Genomic DNA, 26,311 nt, shown 5'->3' with positions numbered 1-26,311 from the left:
CATCTTTCTGTCTCTGCGATTCTACATACATCTTTCTGTCTCGTTTAATTTACTCAAACTTGGAACAAAACTAGCTCATTCGAGATCAAGTTATACTCATTCGATCTTTTGCCTTGCTGATACAACATATTGCAATGAGCCAAAGACAGAGTTCTGCAGTTTCGTCATTAGCAAATACACGCAGAACTCAAAACCCAATTCCTACAAAATCACAACAACAAGAAAAGGAAGGCCCACAGTTCGATCTGCTAGCCTCACCCAAGAACGTTTATATCTTCTGCTTGGCCTTTCGAATAGTAAATGCTCTGTTGGTTCAGACCTATTTCAACCCAGATGAGCATTGGCAAGCTCTTGAAGTTGCTCACCGCATCACTTTTGGGTAACACTGATTTCACTTTCTTGTTATAAATGCTTAAATATTGCTTAAAAAGATTATAGAAACAAAATGCTGAAATGAGTTTTTGTTTTTCTAAATGACAGGTTTGGCCATTTGACGTGGGAGTGGAAGAAGGGGATTCGGAGCTACTTGCATCCTTTGCTCTTTGCTTTCCTTTACAAAGTGCTTGCCTTGTTAGGTCTTGATACTCCGTGGTTCATGGTAATGGCCTTTAAACACACACAATGCCTGTCTTGATTACATTCTAAACGAAAGCAGTTGCAAAAGATTTCTTTGGATTTATATGTAACGCGATAGTTTTTAGCTTTGAAGTCTATGCTAAGCTGACCAGTAGAGGAAACAACTCATCCTTGTTGCTGTCTAATTAAAATCAACACTGCAAGAAAATTACTTCTGGTTCCTACGGATTTTACAATGTGAATGCGAAAGGATTCAGGAGATTAGAAGAAGTAGTTCTCTATTAATTCCTTGCAACAGATTTTACGTCTTTAAAGCATGAGCATTTCAGGTCTTCAATTATCTTATGTAAAATTTGGATTGGTATTTTGTGACTTTAGTCAAAGAGTAAAATAGAATGAGGTGTGTATGGAGTGTAAGTATTTGCTAAGATGTTCTACATTGTGTGATCAGAAGTATATTAATCCAGTTAGCTTATTTGTATAGTAAACTTTTTACTATCTTTGATTTTCTAAATTAGAGACAGAATGTATTGATTTTCAGCGTATATTATCTTGGTAATTGTGTATAGACATTTCAATAGACATTATGAATTGTTGTCAAGTGATTCAAAAGATACACGAGAATTTTCATTTTCTGCTGGTAAGGTTGCCATTGATTTCTTGGTACTCATATTATATTAGCAGATTACGTCAAATTTTAGGTGCTTGAAGTAATCGCCTTTCACCATGTTTTCTTTCAAAGTTTTTATTTTTTTTGTGTTTATATGTTTTGTAGGTCAAGGCTCCTCGGCTATTCCAGTCCCTATTCTCTGCATTTGGTGATTTATACCTGTACAAACTCTCTGTCATCCTCTTTGGCGACCAGGTTGCAAAATGGGCTGTATCCTTTTGTATAACAGACAGCTTCTTTACTCTTTGAATAATTATATATTTTATGTCAAGCTCATGGGTACACTTTACACTGCAGTATTGAAAACATCAAGTTCTTTGTGCTACGAGATGTACTTAACTTGGTCTCAGCTTTTTTCCCAATTGACAAATTGGTTTATGTTTTTCTGTCTCACTCGTACATTATCGAATAGTCTGGAGACTGTTCTTACCATTGTGAGCTTGTACTACTGGCCCTGTATCAGGCCTTCTTCCAGCAAACTTCCGTTGGAATCTAGAAAGTGGGGTCTGCTTATTGCTGCATTAGCTTGTGCTATTCGACCAACAAGTGCCATCATATGGCTTTATGTTGGGCTCCTTGAGCTATTTGTGTCACGCGATAAACTCAGATTCATATTTTTGGAGGTGGCTCCTATTGGGTAGGTATTTATCCATTTTCCTTTGAATACCTAATTTACATGAAGTTCTTAAAATGATAATTTCCGCATAAATTGTTTGTGCTCCTAGAATACGTGATTCTCATAGTTATTTTATCATGTTTGTTTCTACTTATAAGTTTGAAGGAAGCAAGTTATAATAATAAATGGTGAGTTGTTTGACATTGAGTTTAGTGAGGTCTGAGTGCAATATTGAAATGATGTGATAAAGTGAGAAATTCGCTGTCATAGTAGTAAGAGCATAAAGGTCCTTGGTGATTAGTGGAATGCCATTAATAAAAATTATCAATAAAGGTGATGCAAATAAAAACAATACTAATTATGTGAGCTACCTTGAAATTATGGAGACAGAGAGTTGGTGTCACTCTAATAGGGTTTAGGAGTGGCAGCAAATGTTCTTGGTGATTATGCAATGCGATATACACATGATAAAGCTGACGGTTGAAGCTACTGATAATATATAAGACCAACGAATTATGTAGCATAAGACGTTTGAAGTCTTCATCAATTTCATTTAAGTTGTCACCATATTTATCTCACAATTGTTTGACATCTGTAAAATGACTGTAGCTGTTGTGCAGACATATACAAATTTTTAGTGAACTGTATCATGTCAGTCATTGTGTGCCTGGTGGCGTTTATGTGAATGTTTTCTGTACTCATTTGTGGTTTCAGGGTCTTGGTGCTTGGGCTTACATTTTTAATAGATCGATTGATGTACGGCTCATGGGTCTTTTTTGACTTTATTAAGGGGAATCCAAAGGCTTCCTAGGCTCAAGATAAACCCCTTCGGCGCATGTGAAATGCTCCAACTGTGCATTGCAGCCAGTGTTTTCAAAGGCGTCGCCGAGGCGAGCCCGGGGCGCGCTCCGGTGTGAGGCGACCAGAAAAAGCCTCGCCGGATCAAACTCAGACGTGCGGCTGGAAAAGCGGTCGCCCAGGCGACGGAGCGTCGCGTTTTGCAGAAGCGGCGCCTCAGGCGGCAGTGCGAGGAAGAAGAAGACGCGAGGTTTTTTTTTTCTTTTTCTTTCCGTCAAAACGACGTCGTTTTGATTTTTTATTTTTTTTTTAAGTTTACCCCCTACGAAGTCGACATGTATCACATAATCACATTGACTTGTCTACTTCTATCAGATTGAGAAGCAAACCACCTCTCTCTTCTTCTTCTTCGTCGTCGGCGACCTCCGACAAGTCGCTGGTCACTCTGGTCTCTATGGCTTCTAGCGAAGGAAGGCGAGAAGAGTTCCACACTGAAACGATGACGGATGAGGCGTCGGGGAATCTGGAGTACGATTTCTATCGGAACTCGTGCCTTACGCAGAGACCATTGTGAGGTTGAAGATGGCTTGGATTTACGGCCAGCAGAGGAATGTCTTGGCTCAGTTGCTGCGTCTCTTTTTCCATGACTGCTTCATTGAGGTAAAGAACTCAGATTCTTCATGACTTTGGTGTGGGTTTTTTTGTGATATGGCTTTAATTTCTGGTTTGAAGTATCGAAATATAGGGATATATGGATTCTTGAAATTACGGATTTCTTGATTGTTTGTGGCTGATCAGCTTGGCATTGAATGTGGTTTGGGGTTTTGCTCAAATCGGTTTTAGTTGCTCTGCTCTTAACCATTGAAATTATTTCTTGACTCTTGTAATTTAGGGATTTCTTGACTCTTGAAATGCGTAAAATGTAGCTTGATTCTTTGGATTTTCCTATATGGGTGTTGTGTTATTCATATTCAGGTATTGGTTTGTTTAGTTTTCATTGGAGAAGTTCTAGACTAAAGGAAATCTGATAGCATGTTCTTTTAAATTTAATCTGATGGCATGTTTGTATGTTTTCCTTGAACATATTTGTATGTTTTGCTGTGCTGCACAATCAATTGCTAATTTAGGACGAACCTATGTATTATTCAATTTATTCTTATGGAGTGCTTATTTGGAACCTTATTTAAGTATATTCATATTATTTATAAATGTAGAGTATTATTATAATAATTACGGGAAATGCGGTCGCCTCAACGCCTTGAGGCACTCGCCTCGCGAGGCTCTAGGTGGTCGCATTCGCCTTCGCTTTCGCATTTGAAAACATTGATTGCAGCATAGTGCCTGGCCACTTTGACAGCTTCGGGATTCGAACCTAGGTTGAGGAGCACACCCAACTAGGCAAGAACCACTAGACCACTTGCAGTGGTTTAGCTCATGGGTCTTAGTACCTCTTAATTTCCTAAGATTCAATTTTCTTTCCTCTGGTGGAGATTATTATGGAACTCACAAGTGGCACTGGTACTTCACTCAGGGATTTTCTGTCATGGTATTTTCTTTTTTACCATTTTCTATAGCTGGCATCATGCAGTCGAAACAATGGAAGCTTTCTGGCCTTATTGCATGGGTTCTGGTTCTTTATAGTGTACTAGGCCACAAAGAATTCAGGTACCTATTCATTCATAAGGTATATGAGTTTATACAAATAAATGTGACTGTTGGACCTTTTTTTTTTTTTTTTTGTATTTGCAACTAATACTCGACTTTGATTCTGAGTTATAGGTTTGTTTTGCCTGTGCTTCCTATAGCTTTGATATTCTCTGGATACTCTTTAACTGCATTAAAAACATCAGTTTCTGGAAATGGTCAAAGGAACAAATCGGCATATTACCATAATAAATTCTCTGCAAAAATGCTGTTGGCCATCTTTTTCTTGCTCGCTACCAATATTCCAATGGCCTTGTATATGAGTTTGGTTCATCAGGTAGGTTGTGAAAGTCCTAGAATGGCCTGGGGGGGGGGGGGGGGGGGGGGAATAGGCAACGCTCTGGAATGTACACACAAAATCAAAACTGATCTTAAGAATTGTAATAAGATTGCTATCCCAAGACAATGAGAAATAGAACAAGCAGAGATCAACGTAACAAGCAAACACACATATAAGAACCCAGGAAACACAGAAGATGTTTGCGCAGTAAAAATCCTCAAAGTGAGGTAAACAGCTGCGTGGCCTTAACTCTTGAAGGCCAAGTGCTCAAGCACACACTATAAGATAGCAGTCAAATTACAAAGTAGACTTACAACCTCTCGGATAACTCTGAACGTGGTTACCTCTAGCTAAACTCATTCAAGCCGATTGAACTACTTCACACAAATTTGCTCACTTCCTCTAGATGCACTTCACACGTATCAACTCGTCAATCTTCAATTATTGAATATGCTTGACTCCTAACTGAACTCGTAGGTCTTTCAAGCATGAGAATGATATGGATGATGTATGAATGAACTCTTGACTCACTAACTCACTTAATATATGTTAATCAGCGAAAACAAAATTGATGAGAATAATTAACCATAAACATCAAGTGATCTATATTGTATATTTATGTTGTTGGGAGATTAGGAATAAGAACAAACTCGCTAGACAGACTAACAATCATTTATTTGAGTCAATTTCTATTAGAAGATACTGGAGCATTGAAGAGACAACAAGTTATTATTTTGTTTTGTGTTTGAGCTGCATTTGTTTTAATTTTTTTTGTTTTTTGTTTTTGTTTTTGTTTTTTTTTAATATTTTGTACATCTTAGGAAATCTGTAGAAGTCATTCATAATAAAGTATATAGATTTTCATGAATCAATAAAAGTCTGTTGCTAAAATCAATGGTTTTAAGAAATCCATAACAGTCTATCAACTTTTTAAAGAATCTGTGGACTTTTCAAAAAGTCTGTCATTTAAAAAAGTCTGCACAAATCTAAATACAATACACCCCCCTTAGACATGGAACAAATGAATTAATGATCAAAAACGCAGCTTTGCCTTATGAAACAAAATAACTTTTCTATCGTGCAAAAGCTCACAGAAAGGAAACCTAATGCAGGACATATATATGCGTCAAGAGTAGACTCCCCCTAAAACAATTAGGGTGTGATAATGACTAATTAAAGTAGATTGATATCTAATAGGAATCTAATTTTCTAAAAGATAACAAAACGATTTTTATCCTAGATAACCCAGATGCATGCTTTAATCAGTAAACGACTAATTTAAAAACTGAAATAAAAAACTTGATGACTTTCCTTAAACACATGACACATAGACAACGTACACAGGGAATACTAAACAGACGACCTCAGGATTGAAGCATAGCTAACAATCCTGGAACTTAATCATGCACAATGTAATGAATGAATCTTACCAAAAACTTCCATACGAATCAGTAGGATCTTGTCTTTCGTTACATGTCTTGAACTTTAATTCCTTACTATTTAGATCATTCTTTTCACACACTCTCTTAAGCTAGAACTCTCTAGTTTTGTATAAAGGGAATGCCAACATACAAGTTCCTATACTAACAGTTTGTTTGCTCTTTGATAACCACAAAAGCTGGGTAGTATATGTTTGGTGTTTGGCTAGCCAACTTAAACACTATTCTACTTCTGTCATCAATGTTTTAATTATCTATTCGAGGGATCACCTTGTTTGTATCTTTTAATCGAGTAGTTAAAGGAGAAAATTTCTCTGATTTTTTTTTTCAAGTTAATTTTCCTATGCCTCTCTTGCCTCTGGTAATTTCGAATATGGTGAACAGAGAGGAACTGAAGCTGTTACTTACTATCTGTCCAATGAAGTGGTCGAGGGAAAAGCAACAGACATACTTTTTCTAATGCCTTGCCACGCCACACCTTACTACTCTACTGTGCACCAAAACCTTCCAATGCGATTTCTAGACTGCACATCGAGGTTTGGAATTTGACAATTTGGCTGGAACTGTTTCTTCTTTCCATGAAGCCTTTAATATAATTGTTTTGTAGCTTATGCATTGTTCAAAATTTTGTCAACAGTGAAGAGAAAGGAATCCTAAACGAATCAGATCAATTCATGATGGATCCTGTAGGGTTTGCATCAGAATTTGCAAAAAATTGGTCTTTACCGAGTCATATTGTATTATTTGATTGGATTTTCTAGTCTCCCATTCTTTCAAAGAGGTAGATTCTTCGACTCAATTAATACTTCTAAGTTAACTAAATAGTCGATTCTTAAATTGCTCTGTTCTGACCACCGATACAGATACAAAGATTTTTCCATGCTCACTTCAAAGTGGATCGTGATCTTCAAGCATCAGTCGTTGTATATGCTTTGACAGGCTCCTGATTATTGTTTATGCACTGATATAATTGGCAAAGAAGTTATTGGCTTAAGTTGTTCCTCAACTAACGAAATCCCCATAGCTTGGACTAATTGGTGACGTGCTTGCCTCAGTGGAGATCAACTTCAGATCTTCTTTAGTATGTAATAATTCCAGGGTTGGGTTCGGTTCGGTACCGGAGCTGCAAGTCCAAAACCAGCTACCGTACCGGACTAGTTTGGTACACAAAATCTTCTCCCATTACCGGCAGGTACGGTATAGTTTGGTACACAAAATCTTCTCCCATTACCGGCACAGAAGTCGGTATACCAACATATCGGTATACCGAGAAGCTCGGTTGGTATCGATTGGTTGGTCCTCCGACCGAGTTTCTAACAAGATTGAAGAGTTGAAGAATCACTGAATCCAAAACCCAGAAATCGAGCCTGAAGAATCACCGAATCCAAAACCCAGAAATTTGACTTACCACTTTTGCTACTGAACCCAGAAACCCAGAGTCATGGGAGAGTCAGAGAGTTGGAAGAGTGGAAGTCCAGTTTAACCAGAGCTACTGAAATCCCATCATGGCCGGAGAGTGGCTGAGAATCGAGGGCCCGTGCCGGAGAGAGAGAGAGAGAGAGAGAGAGAGAGAGAGAGAGAGAGAGAGAGAGAGAGAGCGTTTCTTTGAAGAGTTTGAGAGGCTCAGAGAAGAGAGAGTCCAGAAAGAAGAAAAAAGAAAGAAGAACGAGAAAGAGAGAAGAAGAAGTGCGTCTCCAGAAAGAAGAAGAAGAAAGAGGAGAGAAAAATAAAAAACTAGAAGAAAGAAGAAAGGGAAGAGAGAAGAATAACAGAGGGTCCAGAAAGAAGAAGAGAGAAGAATAAAAAACTAGAAGAAAGAAGAAAGAGGAGAGAGAAGAAGAAGTGACCGTCAAGGAAGAAGGAGAGAGAATAAAAAACTAGAAGAAAGAAGAAAGAGAAGAGAAAAGAAGTGAGTGTCCAAAAGAAGAAGAGAGAAGAATAAAAAATTACAAAAATATGAGTAATTAATTAATTGTATATGAGTTCGGTTGGTACGGTATACCATGTATATATAAAAATTGAAACCATTACCATACCGTGTATGTGGAGTCGGTACGGTTGTACCGTATTAAGAGTTCGGTTACCGACAGTGTCGGTCACCAACTTCTTTGGTTTGGCTCGGATTCTGTTGGTTGGTTTGTCTCGGTTGAAAATGTCAGCCCTAAATAATTCTTTCCTACCTCAAACTTTTATTAATTAATTTATTATTGTCTTTCCTTCCATCAACCTCGGAAAAAAAAAAGGGGAAATGATCATTTACCCAATTTTGGGGTTATTTAACTCCACTTACCCAAACACTCTAACAGATTGCCCACTTAATCAACAGTTTTCATTTTTAAACCCCAATTACCCAACTTTTTCAAAACGGGCCTGTTTTATCCAATTTTTCTGACCGTTTTGCCCCTATATATCTGAAACGCTTTCAAATTGTAACAGAAACGTGATTTAGGGAGCGAAGCTCTCCGATTTTAGAGAGAGAGAGAGGATCGGCTAGAATTGTAGAGAGAGAAGCTCCCTGGTTTTTGAGAGTGGAGCTCTACCATTTTAGAGAGAGAGAGAGAGGAGCTGTGCTATTTTTAGAGACAGGAGAGAGAAGCTCCCTGGTTTCAGTGTGTGAAGCTCTCCGGCGATTTCAGTGTGTGAAGCTCTGCAATTTGTATTTAGAGCTAGTGATAGAAGACTTGCGATTCCTAGAGAGAGAAGATCTGCTGTGATTTTCACATGGAGCGAGATCGAGATGCTCTTTGTGTTCCTCCATTGCGGTTTGCTTTTTTTCTTTAGCTCGATCTAATCTGTTTGACTTTTAGCTCGATTTAATCTGTTTGATTTTAGGTCTTTTTGTGTACGAATTGTTGTGTTATTTTCGAACTGATTTTGCTGAATCAGAGCTTCGTGTTATGTTTGTTTTGGTTTTGAATTGTTTTTGCAGTTTTGATTTGAATTTCCAGGTTTTTTTGAGTGCATTGTGTTAGTTTTGAATTTCTGTATTAACTTCGTGTTGTTTTTGGTGAATTCATGCTTCGTGTTGGGTTTGAGCTGTTTCCGAAGTGTTGTTGTAGTTCTAATTATATTATTGGGAGGCAATAATATTTCTATTGGGGGCCAATAATGTGTGTTAAATGATATTTAGTCTCTATAATTGTTGTTTACTGATCTTTTTATTTGTGTGCATAGCAATTTATTACATTTTCCGAAGTGTTTTTGTAGTTTTGACTATATTATTGAGGACCAATAGTCTGTGTATTGGGGGGCAGTAATGTTTATTATGTGTTATTAAGTCGCTGTAATTATTGTCTAGTTATCCTTTTCATTATTTTAAAAGTAATTTGGTACTGCTTCTAATGTGTTTTGGTAGTTTTGATTAAATCATTGGGGGGCACTAATCTGTTTATTGGGGGTCATTGATATGTTTATTTAGGGTCAATAATAGATTCGTTCTCCTGTGTTTTTTTTCTCAGGATTATGGTTGATCCTCTGGTTGCTAGGTGCCTTTACTCTGGCAAAGGTTATATGATTCCTTTGAATCAATGTATGAGCTACTCTAAATTGTATGAAGACATTTTCCGTACATTGCAGTTTTTGCCAAGTGATGTTATTGAGCTTCAGTATTCAGTTCCTGGTTGTGAAGTTTGTTTTCTTCGTAACGATCGTGATTTCCAGATGCTGTTTTGCTCTACTAGAATACATAAGTTAGATTGTGTCGAAATTTCAATTTTAAAGATTGGTGGAAATTGCAGCAGAACTTGTTCAATGGATAGTTGTTCGGAAGTTATTGATGAAGACGATTATTTGGGGGATGCATTCAGGACTGAAGTTCACAAGACGTATTTGTCTGATGAGTGGAGTTCTTATATTCATCATGTCGGGGATAAGTTTCATGGTGCTACCGAGCTCCGTGAGAAGATCAGGAAGTATGCAATTGCAGTTGGTTTCGAGTTTGTATTCCTGAGAAATGATTTGGACCGTATTCATGCAATCTGTGCAAATGTTGGAACCGAAGGTTGTGATTGGCATCTTCGCGCTCTTTCATCATCTGCCAATGGTTGCCTTTATATAACAAAGTTGAATAATATTCACACTTGCAAGGGTGTAGTTAGGACTCAAAAGCACAAGCTTTTGGGATCCAAGGTTGTCAAGACTTGCATTGCTACTGATGTTAGCTATAATTTTTCATTGAAGCCAAGGGAGATTATGAGCAAGTTCAAATCAACATATGGGTTTGATATTTCCTACAAGGTTGCCTTGAAAGCAAAGCATAGGGCTAAGGAAGCGATTTATGGTTCCGATACAGACTCGTTCAGCAAGTTATCTTGGTATAAGGAAGCTGTTTTGCAGAGTAACCCGAGCTCTTCTTTTGTGTTGGAAGTTGACCCATCTACTAATCGTTTTCAGAGGCTTTTCGTAGCTTACGGAGGTTGTGTTGAAGGCTTCCAATTCTGTTTGCCTGTGTTGTATGTTGATGGAACATTTGGTAAAAGCATTTACAAGGGTCAGATTCTTTCTGCAACTGGAAGGAATGGAAATCAAGGTAGCTGTATAGTTTATTGCGCCCCCCCCCCCCCCCCCCCCCATAATTTTATTATTGGCCCCCAGTAATATTGGCTTTTGTTATAGTTTCTTCATCTGTGTGTTTAATATTTCTTGTTTTAGTTTCTTTCATTGTTATTGATATCATTTTTGCTGTGCAGTGCCACGCTGTGATAGTTTACTGCTCTGCAATAACAATATTATTGGCCCCCAGTAGACTGATTTTTCTGTGATCTGGTTTATGCAGGTTTCTACCCTCTAGCCATATGTTTTTGTAATTATGAGACAAATGCAAATTGGACATTCTTTTTCAAGCATTTGAAGAGTTTGCTTGAACCTCAAGGAAGAGTCATCACATTTATTAGTGATCGGGGTACTAGATTGTTGAGTGCTTTCGATAAGGTATTTGCTGGTAATCCTTATCTGTTTTGTTACAAGCATTTTGTGGCGAACCGTGCCGGTAAATATAGGGGTAAAGGTAATTATGTCTTGATAAAAGATGTTAAGCAGAAGTTTTTTAAGGTTGCATATTCCTCTACTGAGAAGGAATACCGTTTCAATTTGCGGTTGCTTAGAGCAGTTGGTGGTGCCGATATTATTGACCCTTTTCTTGTTGAAATCCCTGTGGAAAATTGGTGCCGTGCATTTTATACTAGCTGCCGATATGGAACTATGGCTAATGGGATTGCTGAATCATTTAACTATTGGATTGCAATTGAGCGTTTGATGCTGGCCTATTGTATGCTGGACCAGACAAGAATAAAACAAATGGAGCAGATGGGTGAGAGGAGGGATGAGGCACAACATTGGACCACAGAACTAACTCCCAAAATGGAGGAAAGGTTGAAGTTGCAGATGGAGAAATCTAGTCGTTTCAGTGTCCATTATTCTTAGGGCTGGGATTTTAGCCCGGAAACCCAGAAACCGACCCGGGACCGGCCCGAACGGTCCGGGCTTTAGTTTTTCCTTTTCCTGTTTTGCAAGGCCCGGCCCGAAATAAATATAAAACTGTCCGGGCCCGGGCCTCAGAAAAAAAAAAAAAAAAAAGCCCGAAGGCCCGAAGGTTGTGTTCTTTGACACATGTCTGTATATTACTGGTAGGATAATAGGCTTACAATATGTATGCTGCAGGGGATTACGATCCCAACTAAAGACCTAACCCTAACCTAAACGCCTCTCCCACACTTCGACTCACCCTCAGCCTCTCTTCGACTCACCCAAACCATCTCTCAGTCTCAAAATCTCAGACCATGTCGCCGCCAAATCTCTCAGTCTCACTCTCTCTGTCTCTAAGCCCAGTCTTCGACTCACTCTCTTAGCCTCTCTTCGACTCACTCCCTCAGCCTCTCAGTCTAAGTCTCGCACTCTCCCTAATCTCTAACCCAGAATCGCCGATCCACTGTGTCGCCGCCTACCCACGGCTTTGCTTCGATGGTTCGACCCACTGTAAGTTCGATACCACCTCTTCTTTTACTCACCTCTTTGTACTTGATTGTTGGGATGTTGAATCTGAAAGTTCGATACCACCTCTTCTTCGACTCACCTCTCTTATGCGATTTTCGTTCAATCATTCATGGCAGTGAGAAGATTGATCTGCGAGGAAGGTCTGCGAGGAAGATCTGCTATTAATTTTGGTGATTTGGTCTGCATCAATTTTGGGGGTTTCTAAGCTCACAAACTAAAAGGGCGAGGAAGGTCTGCTAAAAGGGGATCCATGTGAAGGAGCTGCCTCCTTGCTTAGTTGTTTATTTATGAACGTACTTGTTTACTTTTTTTTTTTTTTTTTTTTCTGAATTATGAACTTGTTTGGTTGTTTATTTGGAACTTGGAAGATTTGAAACTTACTGGGATTTGTTGAGTTGTTATGTTGGAATTTGAAACTTGTTCAGCAGGTGGATTTATTCATTTGGTTTGCCTTGAATTGTGATGAATCATTGAATCATTTGCTTGAATAGATTGATGTCAGTGGATATTTGGTGTTGTTATGTTGGAATTTGAAACTTGTTTAGCAGGTGGATTTATTTGGTACTGATCTTGTGAAAATGTGAAGTTTTGACAGTTTGCATGTTTTTTTTTTCCTCCCTTAATCAGCTTGTTGGGCCCGAAAACCCGGCCCGTAAAAATCGGTCCGGGCCCAACTCGGTCCCTAAACTGAAAAAATGTAATTTAGGCCCGGCCCAAAAATATCAGTCCGGGTCCGGGCCCTATAAATTTTACACGGGCCGGGCCCAATCCCAACCCTAATTATTCTAGCCCTGGAGTTTACGAGGTTCGATCTGACTTTTCCTATGTAGTCAACATTTTTGATCATTCATGTTCATGTGTGAAATGGCAGATCAATTGTTTTCCTTGTCCTCACGGCCTTGCTGCAATACAAGCTGCCTCTGAAAATGTCTATGATTATATTGATAAGTACTTTCATGTTGATATGTTCAAGAAGAGCTACAGTTTTCCTATCCGGCCGATAACCAATGTTGATATGTCTTCTTCTGAATCTGCTACTGAATGTATATTACCTCCCCTTGCGAAGAGGCCACCCGGGAGGCCTAGGGTGAAGCCGTTCAAGTCGGTTGGAGAGGTTGAAAAGAAGCTGATTCGTTGTGGCAAAATGGGCACTCATAACAAGTTGAGCTGCACTGAACCTCTCGTTCAGCAGTAATATATGTTTCTGTAAAGAGTTGATAGGTTTTACTTTTTTCTATTGGGGGCAGTAATGGGTTTATTGGGGGCCAGTAATTGTTTATATTCCGGCTCAAACAATCATTTTTCTTTTCAGATGTCAGATTTTTACTTTTGGGTTGATTAAAATTGCTTTTAGATAGCTGAAGTTAAATTTCAAACAGGTTTGAGTTGCAATTATTGCTTACATGTGGTTTCTGGGGGGGGCAATAAACATATTATTGCCCCCCAATAATGTCATCCATTCAAGGACTATAGGCCTTCATGTGATTTGAAACCCATCTCAACTGTTGCCAACGATTTTAATCTTTTAATTACCAACTGAGATACTTCTGGTCATCTTATTAGTGAGGCCCAATACTATTCTGACCAAAAGTACGAAGATTATTGGGGGGCAATAAACCTGTCTATTTTGGAGCATGAATCGAATACTGCATGTAATGTCACCATAATTTGTGTAAAGGACCTGCTATTAATTGAAGTCAGCAAGAGTATATTATATCATCCAATACTGCAGCTCATTTCACCATAGTTTGAAAATAAGGCTAGTACGAGAACTTTACAATCCCTACTCTTCAAATACTAAAACTAAATTTCTACATATGTTATCTCTAATCTCGCTCCTCACTTTCTGCCCAATAAAAAGTGCATGAACCTCTCAAGCATTCTTTTCCTCATGTTGTCCCCGCCTTCCTTGGTAGGTTCTTTGCCATTTACTATGCTCTCCATGAAATGGAGCATAAATGGTCCGCAATGAACACTGCAAAATTAGTAAATGAATTTATGTTAATTTATTGGGGGGGAATAAACAGAGAGATTGTTTTGCGGCATTTAGAAATCAAGTCAATAACAACATGTTTCACATTTACAATGTCAAACAGTGTAGTTTGAGCTACTTACGATGTTGTGTTCTGTTGCAGACACTCAAAGTCTTCATAGAGTTCATAGTCTGTCTCCACAACGTTGTTCTGCAATATCCAGTTCCTGGTTTGTTTTTCCTCCTCGGTCATTGCTTCTTCAACAATAATTAGGTTTTCCTTGTCATCTTCGCCTTTGCATTTTTCTCGTGGGACCTCTGGATCTTGGCTGTCACCCGAGATTCTCATCTTAGTCAAGTTCACAGCATGTATGAACTTCCTGATGTGCTTTGCCTGTTATTTGGCAGATATAAAAGTTTAGTTCTTCAAAAGCATGCTAAAAATTATGAAAAACATAAACAAGCATTGTGAAATGATTACATACCACTCTTGCTGCATTCAGGTGGTACTTCTCCTCATTGGTGAATTCATCGATTGCTGGCCTCATTGAATTCATAAGAGTGAAGCTCCTTTTTTCATTGTCAACTACCAGCAAAGTGTAGTGCATGCTTGTACTGTGGTGAATTGGTACTAGGACCTTTTTGAAACGGAAGATTGACCACAGAGGTTCATACAACATTGTCTTGACACCACACTCAAACGGTCTAGTATCCTCATCTTTTTCTTTGTTTTGTTCATACTTTAGAGCATAGTACTGTATAGACAACATAACAAAGTTAATTCAAGTTAAAACTGAAAACTGTTGGGTAATAAGCCATTACTGACTCCAAACAATCACATTACTGGGAGGCAATAATATGTATATTGCCCCCCAATAGACCAACATAGTACACTTCATTTCCACTCAACATAGTACACTTCATTTCCATTCATGATCAGCTATCAAAAACATAATTCCCACAAATAATAACATAGAGTCAATAGATTATTGGGGGGCAATAATGTTCCTACTGCCCCCAGTAGACCAGCCAAAAACCCTCCATTTTAACCCTATTTACACACTACTACTTTTTAATAAACTTAAAATTCAATGTGCTGGGTTTAGGCTACTTACTGCAGCGTCTACAGTCAGAAATCCCACTTGCGCATTTCTCTTTGCGGCATCAGACTTCAACAAGTCAATATAAACGCTGATCACCTGCAATTGTGTCATTTCATTTTCCATCAGAACCATATAAGTAAACATGATTAAAGAAAATTGCTCTAAATAACCAATTTACTTGGGGGCAATAATCTTTCTATTGGCCCCCAATAATACATTAAATGTATCCCTTCATAGGAAGACTTACATCAGTTTCGACATCCCCCTCTTGGATGATTACTCTGAGGTCGTGCTTGGTGATCCGGCGTAGAAGATCGATGCTGATCCAGTACTTGGTTCTGATCAAACAGAAACATTTGATTTCAATGTAGATGTAATTAGTATGAAATACGGAAACTGAATTGTTGTACCATATTAAAACAGGCTGTGTACTTATGTGTCTTTCACAGCAACGTTGAAGAAGTCTCGATAGTGCCTTGCCACTGCTGGGTCCAGTGTCCTCCATGTTTGCTTATCGCAGTTGACACCCTTGATCTTGATCTTGTTCTCCACTTTTCTCTGGGCCTGCGGCATGATTCCAGCTTTCTTAGGTGCAACTCTCTTCCTCATTTTTGCTTCTTCTGGAGTGTCATACTCCCACTCCTCTTCTCTAGCCTTTTTGGCAGCCCTCCGGTATGTCTTCACGTTCTTCTCTATAGAATGTATCTCCGGAGTTTTCTTCTGTTTTTGTTGTTTGACATGGGTCCCTTCTTTCTGTTTTTCCTTTGTAACTACTGCCATCACTTCTTTCTCAGTTATCGAGCTGTTCATCTTCCTCTTGATTCCCATGTTCTGGTTGCTCCGGTTGTAAACGGCTTTCATCTTGTTGTTCAGGTACTTCCATTGCAATAGGAAACGTTGACGTCACTGTGTCTGTCAACTTTCCCACACTGGCTGCATAATGGGTTTCCTCTCCGACGCTTGGTCCAAAGTTTGGATTTTCATCCAAAACTTCGTATTGGGGGGGCCACTTTGGGCGTGAAAGGAACTATCTCAAGCTGTCTTTGTGGTGGGGGGGCCTCTCCTTTCTCCTTTCCAAGACTGATGTACAACGCCCTGATGAGGTTATTTTTTGCCCTCTTCTCATTCTCCAAATCTTTAATCCTCTCATCGGCAACCTTTAGCTTGGCCCATAGATCTCTGTTCTGCGCATTCAGTTCCTCGTTTGCTTTGGCAAGCCTTCCTAGCTTTGCACCCATTTCTTTGGTGGGCTTTGTCTCACCAATGGCTGCCTCCATCTCCCTGATTAGTTCTTTGATATTCCCTGTCAGCCTTTCATTTTGTTCCTCTTCCGCTTGGCTTGCCTGGGGCACCTGCAAAAAATAGACCAACAAAACCTATAAGTTATTGGTCCCCAATAATGTGTTTACTGGGGGCCCATAATACTATTATTGCCCCCCAGTAGACCACCATAAAAGCTCATATTTCCATGGAAAACAAGCCAATGTATTAAAGAAACACAAAAACATCAGTGTTTCACTTCAAAGGCCTAGTTTAAGTTATTGCTGAACAAGTGTCAAAACATTATTGGGGCCCAATAATGTATCTATTGCCCCCCAATAATAGTCTGTAGACAAGATCAGCCGTGATACTCACCCAGTTGTCAAAGTTTGGTGTGTCCTGCACCTCATCTCCCAGCTCGAGGTCTTCCAGTTCAATTTTCGCAGACCACGGTCCAGCTTTTATCAGATCCTGTTACATTTAACAAGTCAGTTCGGTGTAGTAATCAGATATGTACATAGATGTAATGTTTTTGTGATTTGCTTACCACGGCTAAGTTCTCATTCCTGTACAGCTGCTCCAGGCTAAATATTTCCTTTATCCACCATCGGATGAATCATGGAGTTTCATTATGCTTTCCAGGTATCCAGGTCTTTGCCTTGGTCTTCTCAAGGAACCAGTAATAGATGAGAAGAAGGCATCCATTCATTGTAGATGGACTGTTTCTCCTATACTTTTGTAGCCCCTCCATCAAGAAGTCCAGAATCAGTCTTGGCCAGTTGTACATGTTTATGGTCCCAATGCGTTCACATATGGCGACCATATCCCATGTAATTTGAGCTCCGGTTCGGCTGAAGAAGAATGTGCTGAATAGATATGTGATCATCAGCACAGCTATCTTCCGGGCGTCTTTCTGTTTTGCCGGCTTCATTAACTCAACTGTCAGTTTCGATTCCACCTTTGTTCTCATGACAGCTTGCATCTTCAAAGGGCTGCCAAATATTAGGGAGACTTCCATCTCTTCCCTCACCACCCTCCTGTTCACATTGAACACTTCTCCTTCAGTCAGAAGGTGAAATAAAGTCGTGACATCCTCCTCCGTTATTTCCATAACAACATCCCCAAACTTCCACTTGTTGTCTGTGCGGTCGAAGTGCCTCATGATTATCTCCAGGTTCGCTTCATGCTTGTGGAGCTGGATCTCGGTTATCTTGTCTTGCCAGAATGGTTCGATCATTTCACCAAAGTCTGTACCCCTCAAAATCTCTTTTGTTTCGTCTGGTATTCTATCCTTGTGTGCGTCGACCACTCTCCAGAAGGAACTGAGCGTGCACTTCTGCTGCTTCCACTTAGTCTTCGCTTTTTAGGTCTCTTTTTTCTGCACTTCCTTCTTAGTTGACCCTTTCTTTAGCTTATTGGCTTTCCTCCTCTTTGTTTCTTCTTCTTCTGAATCCTCTTCCTCTTGAATTGGTTTCCTTTTTGGCTGTTGTCTTGTTTTGATTACAAACCTCTTCGTTGTCTGTTCGCCTTCTGATTCTGATTCTTCTTCAATCGATTGTTCTGAATCTTCATTGACTTCTTCTTCAGCATATTCTTCATCAGAAATCTCATCTACCTGTTGTCGCTTCCTCTTTCTGATTTCGTCAAATTTTTTTTGCAAGGGCTGGTTAAACGTTGACTCAGTACAGTTATCCGAACGCTCTGAACTCCGGACATCTTCTTCTGAGTCACTCATCAGGGTGAATTTCGGTCTACCCATTTTGCACCGAAACAAAACCAAAATGATCATTCTAAAATCGTCAAGAGAAGATTTCTGACCCATAACAAAGACATTATTGGGGGACAATAATGTGTCTACTGCCCCCCACTAAACCATCAAAACTTGCACCAGTTTCCAGGATTCACAGAGTATTGCACTTTATAATCAACAAGAGAAAATTACTGACCCCTAATAAAGACATTATTGGGTGGAAATAATGTGTCTACTGCCCCCCAATAGACCATCAAAAATTACACCACTTTCTATGTTTCACAGATTATAGCACTTCTTTACACAAAACAACAGATAATGTCTAAAAGCCCACATAATTGTTGGGGGGGGGGGGGGGGGGGGGCAATAATCTGTCTATTGCCTCCTACTAGACCAACAAAAACCACACAATTCCTTTCATTTATCGACTACTGCTATTTAACAAACTTCAAAAACCAGATAACAAACTTAAAAATAGAATACATATCAAAGCCTTAATTACAGGTGATTTATGAACCACAGTCCAAACATTTCTGGGAGCCAATAATCTGTCTATTGCCCCCCAGTAGACCAACAAAAAAACACTACATTTACTTTGGAATAGCAGAATTCTGTACTTCAATGAACAGAGCAGTGATCATTGGCCCCAAATACAAAGTCTACTGGGGGGCAATAATGTTACATCTTTTATGGTTAGGACTCCACAATAGGCTTTCAATCAGTCCTCATTTTCTCTCAATTAACAGTTTATAATCGACAAACAACATTCATAACAGATTTTCACAATTATGAACCAGAAACCATAGATTTCACAGATTTTGGCACATGCAAAGTCATATCACAAATTTCACAGATATGTAACCAAAATGAAGCTACTAACATGTTTAAAGCGAAGATTTCTGTAATAGATTCCGCAGAAAACATGAAAATCTGGAAAACGGAGTCGGAAATTGAGTTTTTACCTGTTTCGATAACTTCGAAGCCGAAAACTGTTGCCGGACCTTGAAGCCTCGTCGCCGTCGAACGGTGAGTATCGAGGTGTGAGAGAGAGAGAGAGAGAGAGAGAGAGAGAGAGAGAGAGAGAGAGAGAGAGAGAGAGAGAGAGAGAGAGAGAGCGAGTGAGGCAGAGAGAGAGAGAATCAGGTATGGAGGGAGGAAGAGTTTTGAATCGATTTGATGTTTGAGAGAGACGAGTAACTGACGAGTCGTGCGTTAGTGGGTAGTGGCACTCCCGTAATTTTTTTTTCAGACCCTATAATAGTCGTCACACTGTTGAATTGGGTAAGTGGGCACAAACAGTTGAAGGTGGAGTGATTGGGGAAATATTGGGCTATAATTGGGTAACTGGTCATGGCCCCAAAAAATTATATATAATTCATAAATAATTAAATCCAATAATTAAAAAGCAAAATATTTCAAATTGTCTAATCCTATGATCAAATACTCCAAACGTCCAAAATTTCAAGAAGAAACATAGTACAATCGGGTTATACCGGTTCACTCCGTGTTGGCTGGTTGACCCGTGGCCGACCCATTTATTAAATAAGTCATGACGGGTTGACCCACTGCCGGCCCGCTTTTTAATCGTGTGGGTTCAACCAGCTTTATTTCGTGTGGGTTTCGAGTTGTGTTATTGGGTCGTGTCAGAATTGACAGCCCTAATTATAGGGTGACAATAGCCGCACCCTAAAAAAAAAAAGAAATAAAACAGTTATTGCAGAGAGAAATTAGTGGGAGAGAAAAGTGGGGGGTTTGTGGGCTCATTTCTTTTTAGTTTTTTTTAATAAAAATCTATTTTATAATTGGCATATTTACTCTTGTGATTTAAAAAAAAAAAAAAAAAAAAAAAAACCTTTAGCTCACCCTACCCTTATATATGTCAGTAAGGAATTGAGAATCAAATCTATGACCTTTTTAATATTGAAATTATAACTTACCAACAGGTCACAGCTCATCGACACTCTTGTGATTTCATTTATTTTTTAAAAAAAATTTCAATTTTTCATGGTTAAATCTGTCAAAATTTTCAGTTTTGACTAATAAAGCTTCTTCTCTTAAGAAAAGTATAGATTATATTTAAAAAAAAAAAAAAAAGAATAGTACGTTGTAGAGAAACTGAAATTGAGAGAAAATCGCTGTGTATTCTCATTGATAATAGGGGACTCTTTATATAGAGGATTACAATGTATAGAATCTCAATCATACAAGGAAAGTAATCGTACAGTGAATAGGAATCTAGATCCTTCTAATTTAACCCTATTACCACTAGGTCAAGTAACCTAGAGTTTGGGCCAAACACAAATTAGGGTTTTACTTGAACACTCCCCCTTGTGTTGCCCAAACGCGGTGCTTCTCTCGTTGCCTCATTAAAAACCTTGCCGAGTAACAAAAACCCAGTGGGACAAAAATAACCTCGGTCGAAGGGGAAAAAGAACACAACACACCCTTCACGCTTCGAGACGATACATGTAGACATCTCCCCCTGATGACTACAGTCATGGGAGTTCGGATAACTTCCGCAAATGATGCTACCAACATGTTTCTCGAAAGTGGAATTTAGGCAATGACTTAGAGAGCAAGTCTGCCACACTCTCCTCAGGTTGAACCTAGTTCACTTTGATCTTGAGGAGAGTCTGTTGTTGCTGATTATCCTTGGCGTTGTCGCTTTTGATGTAGCCTTGCTTCATTTGTTCAAAACAAGCAGCACTATCCTATATGCTCGTAGGCTCATCTGTGGTAGACTTCAAACCACAATTGTTCGAACATGCGTGATTATGGATCCAATCCATATACATTCACGAACCAGTTCATGAAGAGCAATGATCTCTGCATAGTTCGAAGATATAGCGACTAAGGTCTATTTCTGTAGACCTCCAAGATATCATGGTCTTTACCCATGGTGAACATATAACCAATTTGGGAAGAGATACCCAACATCAGCAAAACCTTCCAAAACACATGTTGTTTTGGGATGGGGATAGTGGATGCAGGCCAGTGTTGGCGGCGTTCCTAGTGTGTGATGGGTCCGAATCCATCATCTCTCTGTAGGGATAGAACAAGCCCATATCAATCGTACATCTCAAGTACTGAAAGATATCTTTTACACCAATCTAATGGCGTCGCGTTGGTGCAAAGCTATACCTTAGCTAACAAGTTTATGGCAAATGAGATGTCCGATCTTGTGCATTGAGCTAAGTACAATAATGCGCTTATTGTACTTAACTAGGGAATTTCTGCCCCTAGCGCATCTTCGTCGTCATCCTTCAAACGAAGAGGATCATTTTCAGGATCAAGACTACGGACGATCATGGGGGTGCTTGAAGGTTTGACCTTGTCAAAATGCCTAAGCATCTATCAACACGATGCTCAAGTTCCAAACCGAGACATAATCGCGTTCTCCCAAAATCCTTCATCTCAAACTCAGATTTCAAGTGTTCAGCGGTTTCCCTTAACTCTTTAAGGGCTTCTAATGAAGAACATGTCCAACATGAACCGCGATAGAATCCGAAACTTGTTATGGAAACGCGTGGGCATATCCCTTCCCAATCAAGTAGTCATCTTAGTGAGCGTTTCAACCTCTTTGTAAAAACGCGCTCCGTGGTCTAGAGCCACTTGACTTGGGTAAATGAAGTTCACCATGAACCTTCATGTACATTCCGTATCTAGATCCCCATAGAGATACGTAGTGACCACATTTGTAAGCTGCATGTTCAGTTATTCGGAAACTATTAAACTGACAGGGTAGTGGAGTGCAATGACATCCATTACGAGAGAATATGTCTCATCGTAGTCGATTCCAGGGCGTTTTATGAGAAGCCTTGCGCCATAAGGTGAGATTACCATCTCTTTTTCTCATCACGCTTTCTAACGAAGACCAATTAGTCAATAGGTTTTATGTTAGGAGGTGTTGGCATTACTAGCTCAAAAACCTTCCTCTTCGTTTAGAGAATCCATCTTAACCTGGATCGCATCGTTCCATTTAGGCCAAATTTCTCTACGTTGGTATTCATTCGTCAACGGAGCGTGGTTCGATATCATCTGACTCAACAAACTCATGCGCAACTACATCATCAATTATGATGGAGTTTCTATCCCACGCCTCATGTACACTAGTGTAAGTTTCATAGAGCTCTATATTCTCAGGAATAGGTTCTGACGTTGAGGCGTCCCCCAATGATAACCATAACCCGAAAGATACTCATGAGACGGATTTTGAGTGTCGATGATCAAAGGATTGGAATGTGCCAAAGTATCCTTCGAATCCACGGGCCTCCCACGCATCCTAGCTGGGGCCATGGCCTGTAACGCCAGAGTACCACACTCTTTGGCGTTGGCGCCATGCCTACCTCCGTGTAGGGTGGCGCTACGTCCTCTTGTAAGGATGTACTTCCTTGCAGGCATATTTGCAGCATATTTGTGTGATCTCGTCACTTTAATGGGGATCAAGGTGAGACATAGTGGGGACAGACAACGATAAATCCTGTCGTTCCTGCTAAACATCTGTGTTCTTATCTCCCCCTAACGACGGGAAGACTGTCTCATCAAAGTGACATCCGCAAGTCTAGCGGTAAGGAGATCGCCATGCAAGGGCATTAAGTGGCAGACGATTGTTGGAGTCTCAAATCCAACTAAGTTGCTCATTCGTCTGTAAGGACCCATTATAGAGCGTTTTGGCGTCGCTATTGGCACATAAGTGGCACACTCAAAGATGCGTAAGTACGATACTTGTACCCAGTCACTAGCTGTAACGCAGATGTAGATTGAGTGGCGGTGGGTCGTAGACGAATTAGCATAGCTGCATGCGATATGACATCACCCCAAGCGGATATAAGGAGGTTGGTGCGCATTACCAATGTCCGGACTACCATCGTACGTAGTCGTTTCCGTGAGACCATTTGGGTGTGCTCATGGGAATATGATGTCCAACATCAGTCCCAAATGCAATAACCATCGAAAGTCTTCGATGTAAACTCACTAGCATAGTCAGATCCAATTTACTGAATAGGATGATTCGGGGAGTGAGCCCGTTGTCATATGATGTGTGCTAGGAGTGTTTCATAAGCAGCATTACAAGTGGACAATGGCACAACACGTGACCAGCGTGTTTGCTTATCAACCAACATCATGAGATATTTAAACGTCCGCAAGTTGGTTGAATCAGTCCAGAGAATCCCTACGGATTCTATGTAAGAACATAATGAGTATTGTCATATCCTTTGCATAGGACGGTCTCAGTCCTAATTTGCCTAAGGAAATGGCTTTGTAAAATGAGCGAGAGGCCTTAGAAGCAACCAATTAGAGTTTTGGTTGGGTCTGAGCGTTAGAAAAGCATTTTGAAGCAAAGTTTGTGACTACATCACCCATCATGGTGTCAAGACCATGGGAAGTGGCATCCATGGCGTTATAACTATGGGGATTGACATCCATGGCGTCATAGCCATGGGTGACGCCTTCTATGGCGTTGTCAAGGGGGACAGTGGCGGCCCTAGGCTGGCTGTAGACGGCGGCGGTGCCAAAAACAATGGCGGCGGCAGTCACACTTAGTCCGGGAATCAAATTTTGATTCATGCTTCGTTTCGCTCGAGAGAAAGGATGTCCATGTGAAGTCTTTAGTAGACGGATCATCATATCATGACTAGGATGACCTATCCTGTCGTGACAAAGCCAATATGTGTCTAAATCCAAGAGATCATCTCTCATGACTTTATTGGATTGAATAGCTTGAATAGTGACATAGAGTCCACTAGAGAGACACATAAAGATCTCTAAGATGCGCCTTTATACGCAATCATTAGAGGTATTGCAAAGGAACTCATTTTTGTTCTCCTCATGCATTTCTGCATGGAATCCGTTGGCTATTCATAGGGTGTGATTTGCCCTAGGAGCGTAGAGAGTTTTGTGAGAATAATCAAGGTGCCATTTGGCAAGGGGAACTTGGGCTATTCCATGTCCTTGAATTAATACTGATGGCCCAGCCATCGTAGTCAAAAGTAACATGCTCATGAATCAAAATGGAGTCGTAATGAAGAGAACTCGAAATTTTATTCATAAGCCAACGGAGTACATCATTGTCTCTTAACGATTAGGAGAATCTAATCCAAATGCTAGCTAATGCAAAACAATGGTAGTCGTCTAACTTCTTTCGGTAATTCCAACGCAAATGTGACTAGGTGAGTAGAGAGATGTCGGTGGAGCAAGGCTCGCTTAATTACCACTTATCTCAAAACCTTCCTAGACATCACATTTACATTGAGTACGCCTACTTTGAAGAAAGACTAAACCATAGGCATCTACTACAAAAATAATATGGCAATTTCCTACATCTCTTGAAAATAAAGACTTAAACAGAATTGGCGATCTATTGATCCCAGGCGGATTTGTAGTCTTTAACCCTTCACTCTAGATCATCTTCTTGATCTTCTTGTTCCACATAGTAAGCTTCTCTTGCTTCACAATATGCTTTGTATGCGGTGACAAGTTCTTCACGAGCTCTACAAATGTGTGCCCAATGATCAAACACTCCACATTGAGAACATACATCTCTTTGCTCAAACTCCATTGATTGAGGCGCTTTAAAAGCGTCATTTAGATGGCTCTTAGTGTTGGTGGCGCCACCAACATGGCCAGAGGCGTTGGCTCCCTCTCTCTTTCCACGTTGACCTCTTCGGTTCCGTGTTCACTTATTTTGGCGGTTACCTTCCCAAGTAGAGCGATCATATGGACTAGGACGTCCAGAAGTATCCCTAAGATTAGGGTTTCGCTCTTGGCGCCTTCTTTTAGGGGCGCGACTATAATTGGATTCCGGAATATGCTCTATTTCCACGGATCTCGAATTATAGTTCTTCACAAGGATGTTGTCATGCTTTTCAGCGACATTCATAGCTCCAATGAGCTCATGAAACCTTGTGATTCATCTTGCAGTAACATCGATTCGATAGTTCTTAGCAACCATCAATGCAGAGACGGGGAAGGTAGAGAGAGTCTTCTCAATCAACATCGCATCTGTGATCTCTTTACCACAAAATTCCATTAAGGATTTAATGCGAAGTGCTTCTGAGTTGTAGTCAAGAACTGACTTGAAATCACAAAAACAGAGGCTATGCCATCTCACTTCTAGGTCAGGAAGCAGGGAGTCACGGACGTTGCCAAATCTTTCTTCGAGTGAGGCCCACAGCTTTCTGGGGTCTTCTTCATTCATACACTCGTACTGGAGAGAATCATCCATATGACGAGTCATTAGGATGATGGCTTTCGTCTTATTTGTCTCTAAGGCTGCTCTATTTGCTTCCAAAGCTTGAGCTTGCTCAACAGTTAGCACGTCCTGGCTAGGCTCGAGAATCGTATCTAGGATTCCATCAGCCTTGAGATGTTGGCGGATATCACAAACCCACCTGTGATATTCAGAGCCAGGTGTTCCCAATGGAGCAAAGTCCAATTTGTTCAGGTTACTCATCCTGAAAGAGAACAAGAAATTAGCTAGGGTTAGTTTCGGAGCGGAAAAAGCTACCACGAAAACATATAAAATTTCTGAGCGTAGTCGCTTCCAAGAAATTAGGAATTTCCGAGCGTAGTCGCTTCCAAGAAATTCGATTCCAAGAGGGATTGAATTAGATCGAAACAATGATCGATCATAGATTCTCTACAAACTCTAAGTTTGGAGATCTCAACAAGCTCCAAGCTTGGAGTGAGCACGAACCCCCACAGTTCGGCTATTGGTCTCCCCTATGAAGAAGAAAGGGGGGTAAAAGAAGGGATGTTGGAAGTCCCCGAATAAAAAAAAAAAAAAAAGTAATAAAAACTTCAAAAACGGGAACTTTTAGAAGTTTACCTTGAAAAGTTGCCGGAAATCTTGACCGGAAAAGTTTGCCGGAAATATGTGCCCGGAAAAGTGGCCGGAAAATGGTTGACCGGCGTTGACCGGGGGTTGACCGGCGTTGACCTGAGGTGCTGACGTGGCGGCGGTCGCTGACGTGGACACTAACTGGTGCTGACGCAGACGCTGACGTGTACGCTGACTAGTGCTGACGCCAGTGGGCCTGGTTATTGGGCTTCTGCGCTGGGCTTTGGGCTTCCCTTCTGGGCTCTGCTCCCCTTTTTCTTTCTTCCTCTGCCGGTTTGGTTGCAGCCGGTTGTGGTGCCCGGTTCAGGTCCT

At 40.2% G+C, this 26,311-nt stretch overlaps 3 protein-coding genes across 3 annotated transcripts; 2 read left to right on the top strand and 1 right to left on the bottom strand.

Moving 5' to 3' along the window:
* Positions 1–96: 96 nt before the first annotated feature.
* LOC133716423 (mannosyltransferase APTG1-like) lies at positions 97–6,632 on the top strand. Its single transcript, XM_062143135.1, has 8 exons — positions 97–379; positions 481–598; positions 1,352–1,456; positions 1,597–1,883; positions 2,577–2,637; positions 4,105–4,325; positions 4,440–4,641; positions 6,468–6,632. The coding sequence occupies exons 1-8, from the start codon at positions 135–137 to the stop codon at positions 6,630–6,632; spliced, it is 1,404 nt and encodes a 467-aa protein (XP_061999119.1). The 5' UTR covers positions 97–134.
* A 2,913-nt stretch (positions 6,633–9,545) lies between these two features.
* On the top strand, positions 9,546–13,269 carry LOC133716422 (uncharacterized). The gene is made up of 3 exons (XM_062143134.1): positions 9,546–10,611; positions 10,858–11,489; positions 12,946–13,269. Exons 1-3 carry the CDS (start codon positions 9,546–9,548, stop codon positions 13,267–13,269), a joined length of 2,022 nt encoding a protein of 673 aa, XP_061999118.1.
* A 4,503-nt stretch (positions 13,270–17,772) lies between these two features.
* LOC133716421 (uncharacterized) lies at positions 17,773–18,168 on the bottom strand. The gene has a single exon (XM_062143133.1). The coding sequence runs from the start codon at positions 18,166–18,168 to the stop codon at positions 17,773–17,775; it is 396 nt and encodes a 131-aa protein (XP_061999117.1).
* Positions 18,169–26,311: the final 8,143 nt, after the last annotated feature.

Source organism: Rosa rugosa, chromosome 6 (genome assembly GCF_958449725.1).
Source record: "Rosa rugosa chromosome 6, drRosRugo1.1, whole genome shotgun sequence".
Lineage (NCBI taxonomy): Eukaryota > Viridiplantae > Streptophyta > Magnoliopsida > Rosales > Rosaceae > Rosa > Rosa rugosa.
The sequence above is the reverse complement of the archived record's forward strand: the minus strand, read 5'-3'. Positions and strand labels throughout refer to the sequence as shown.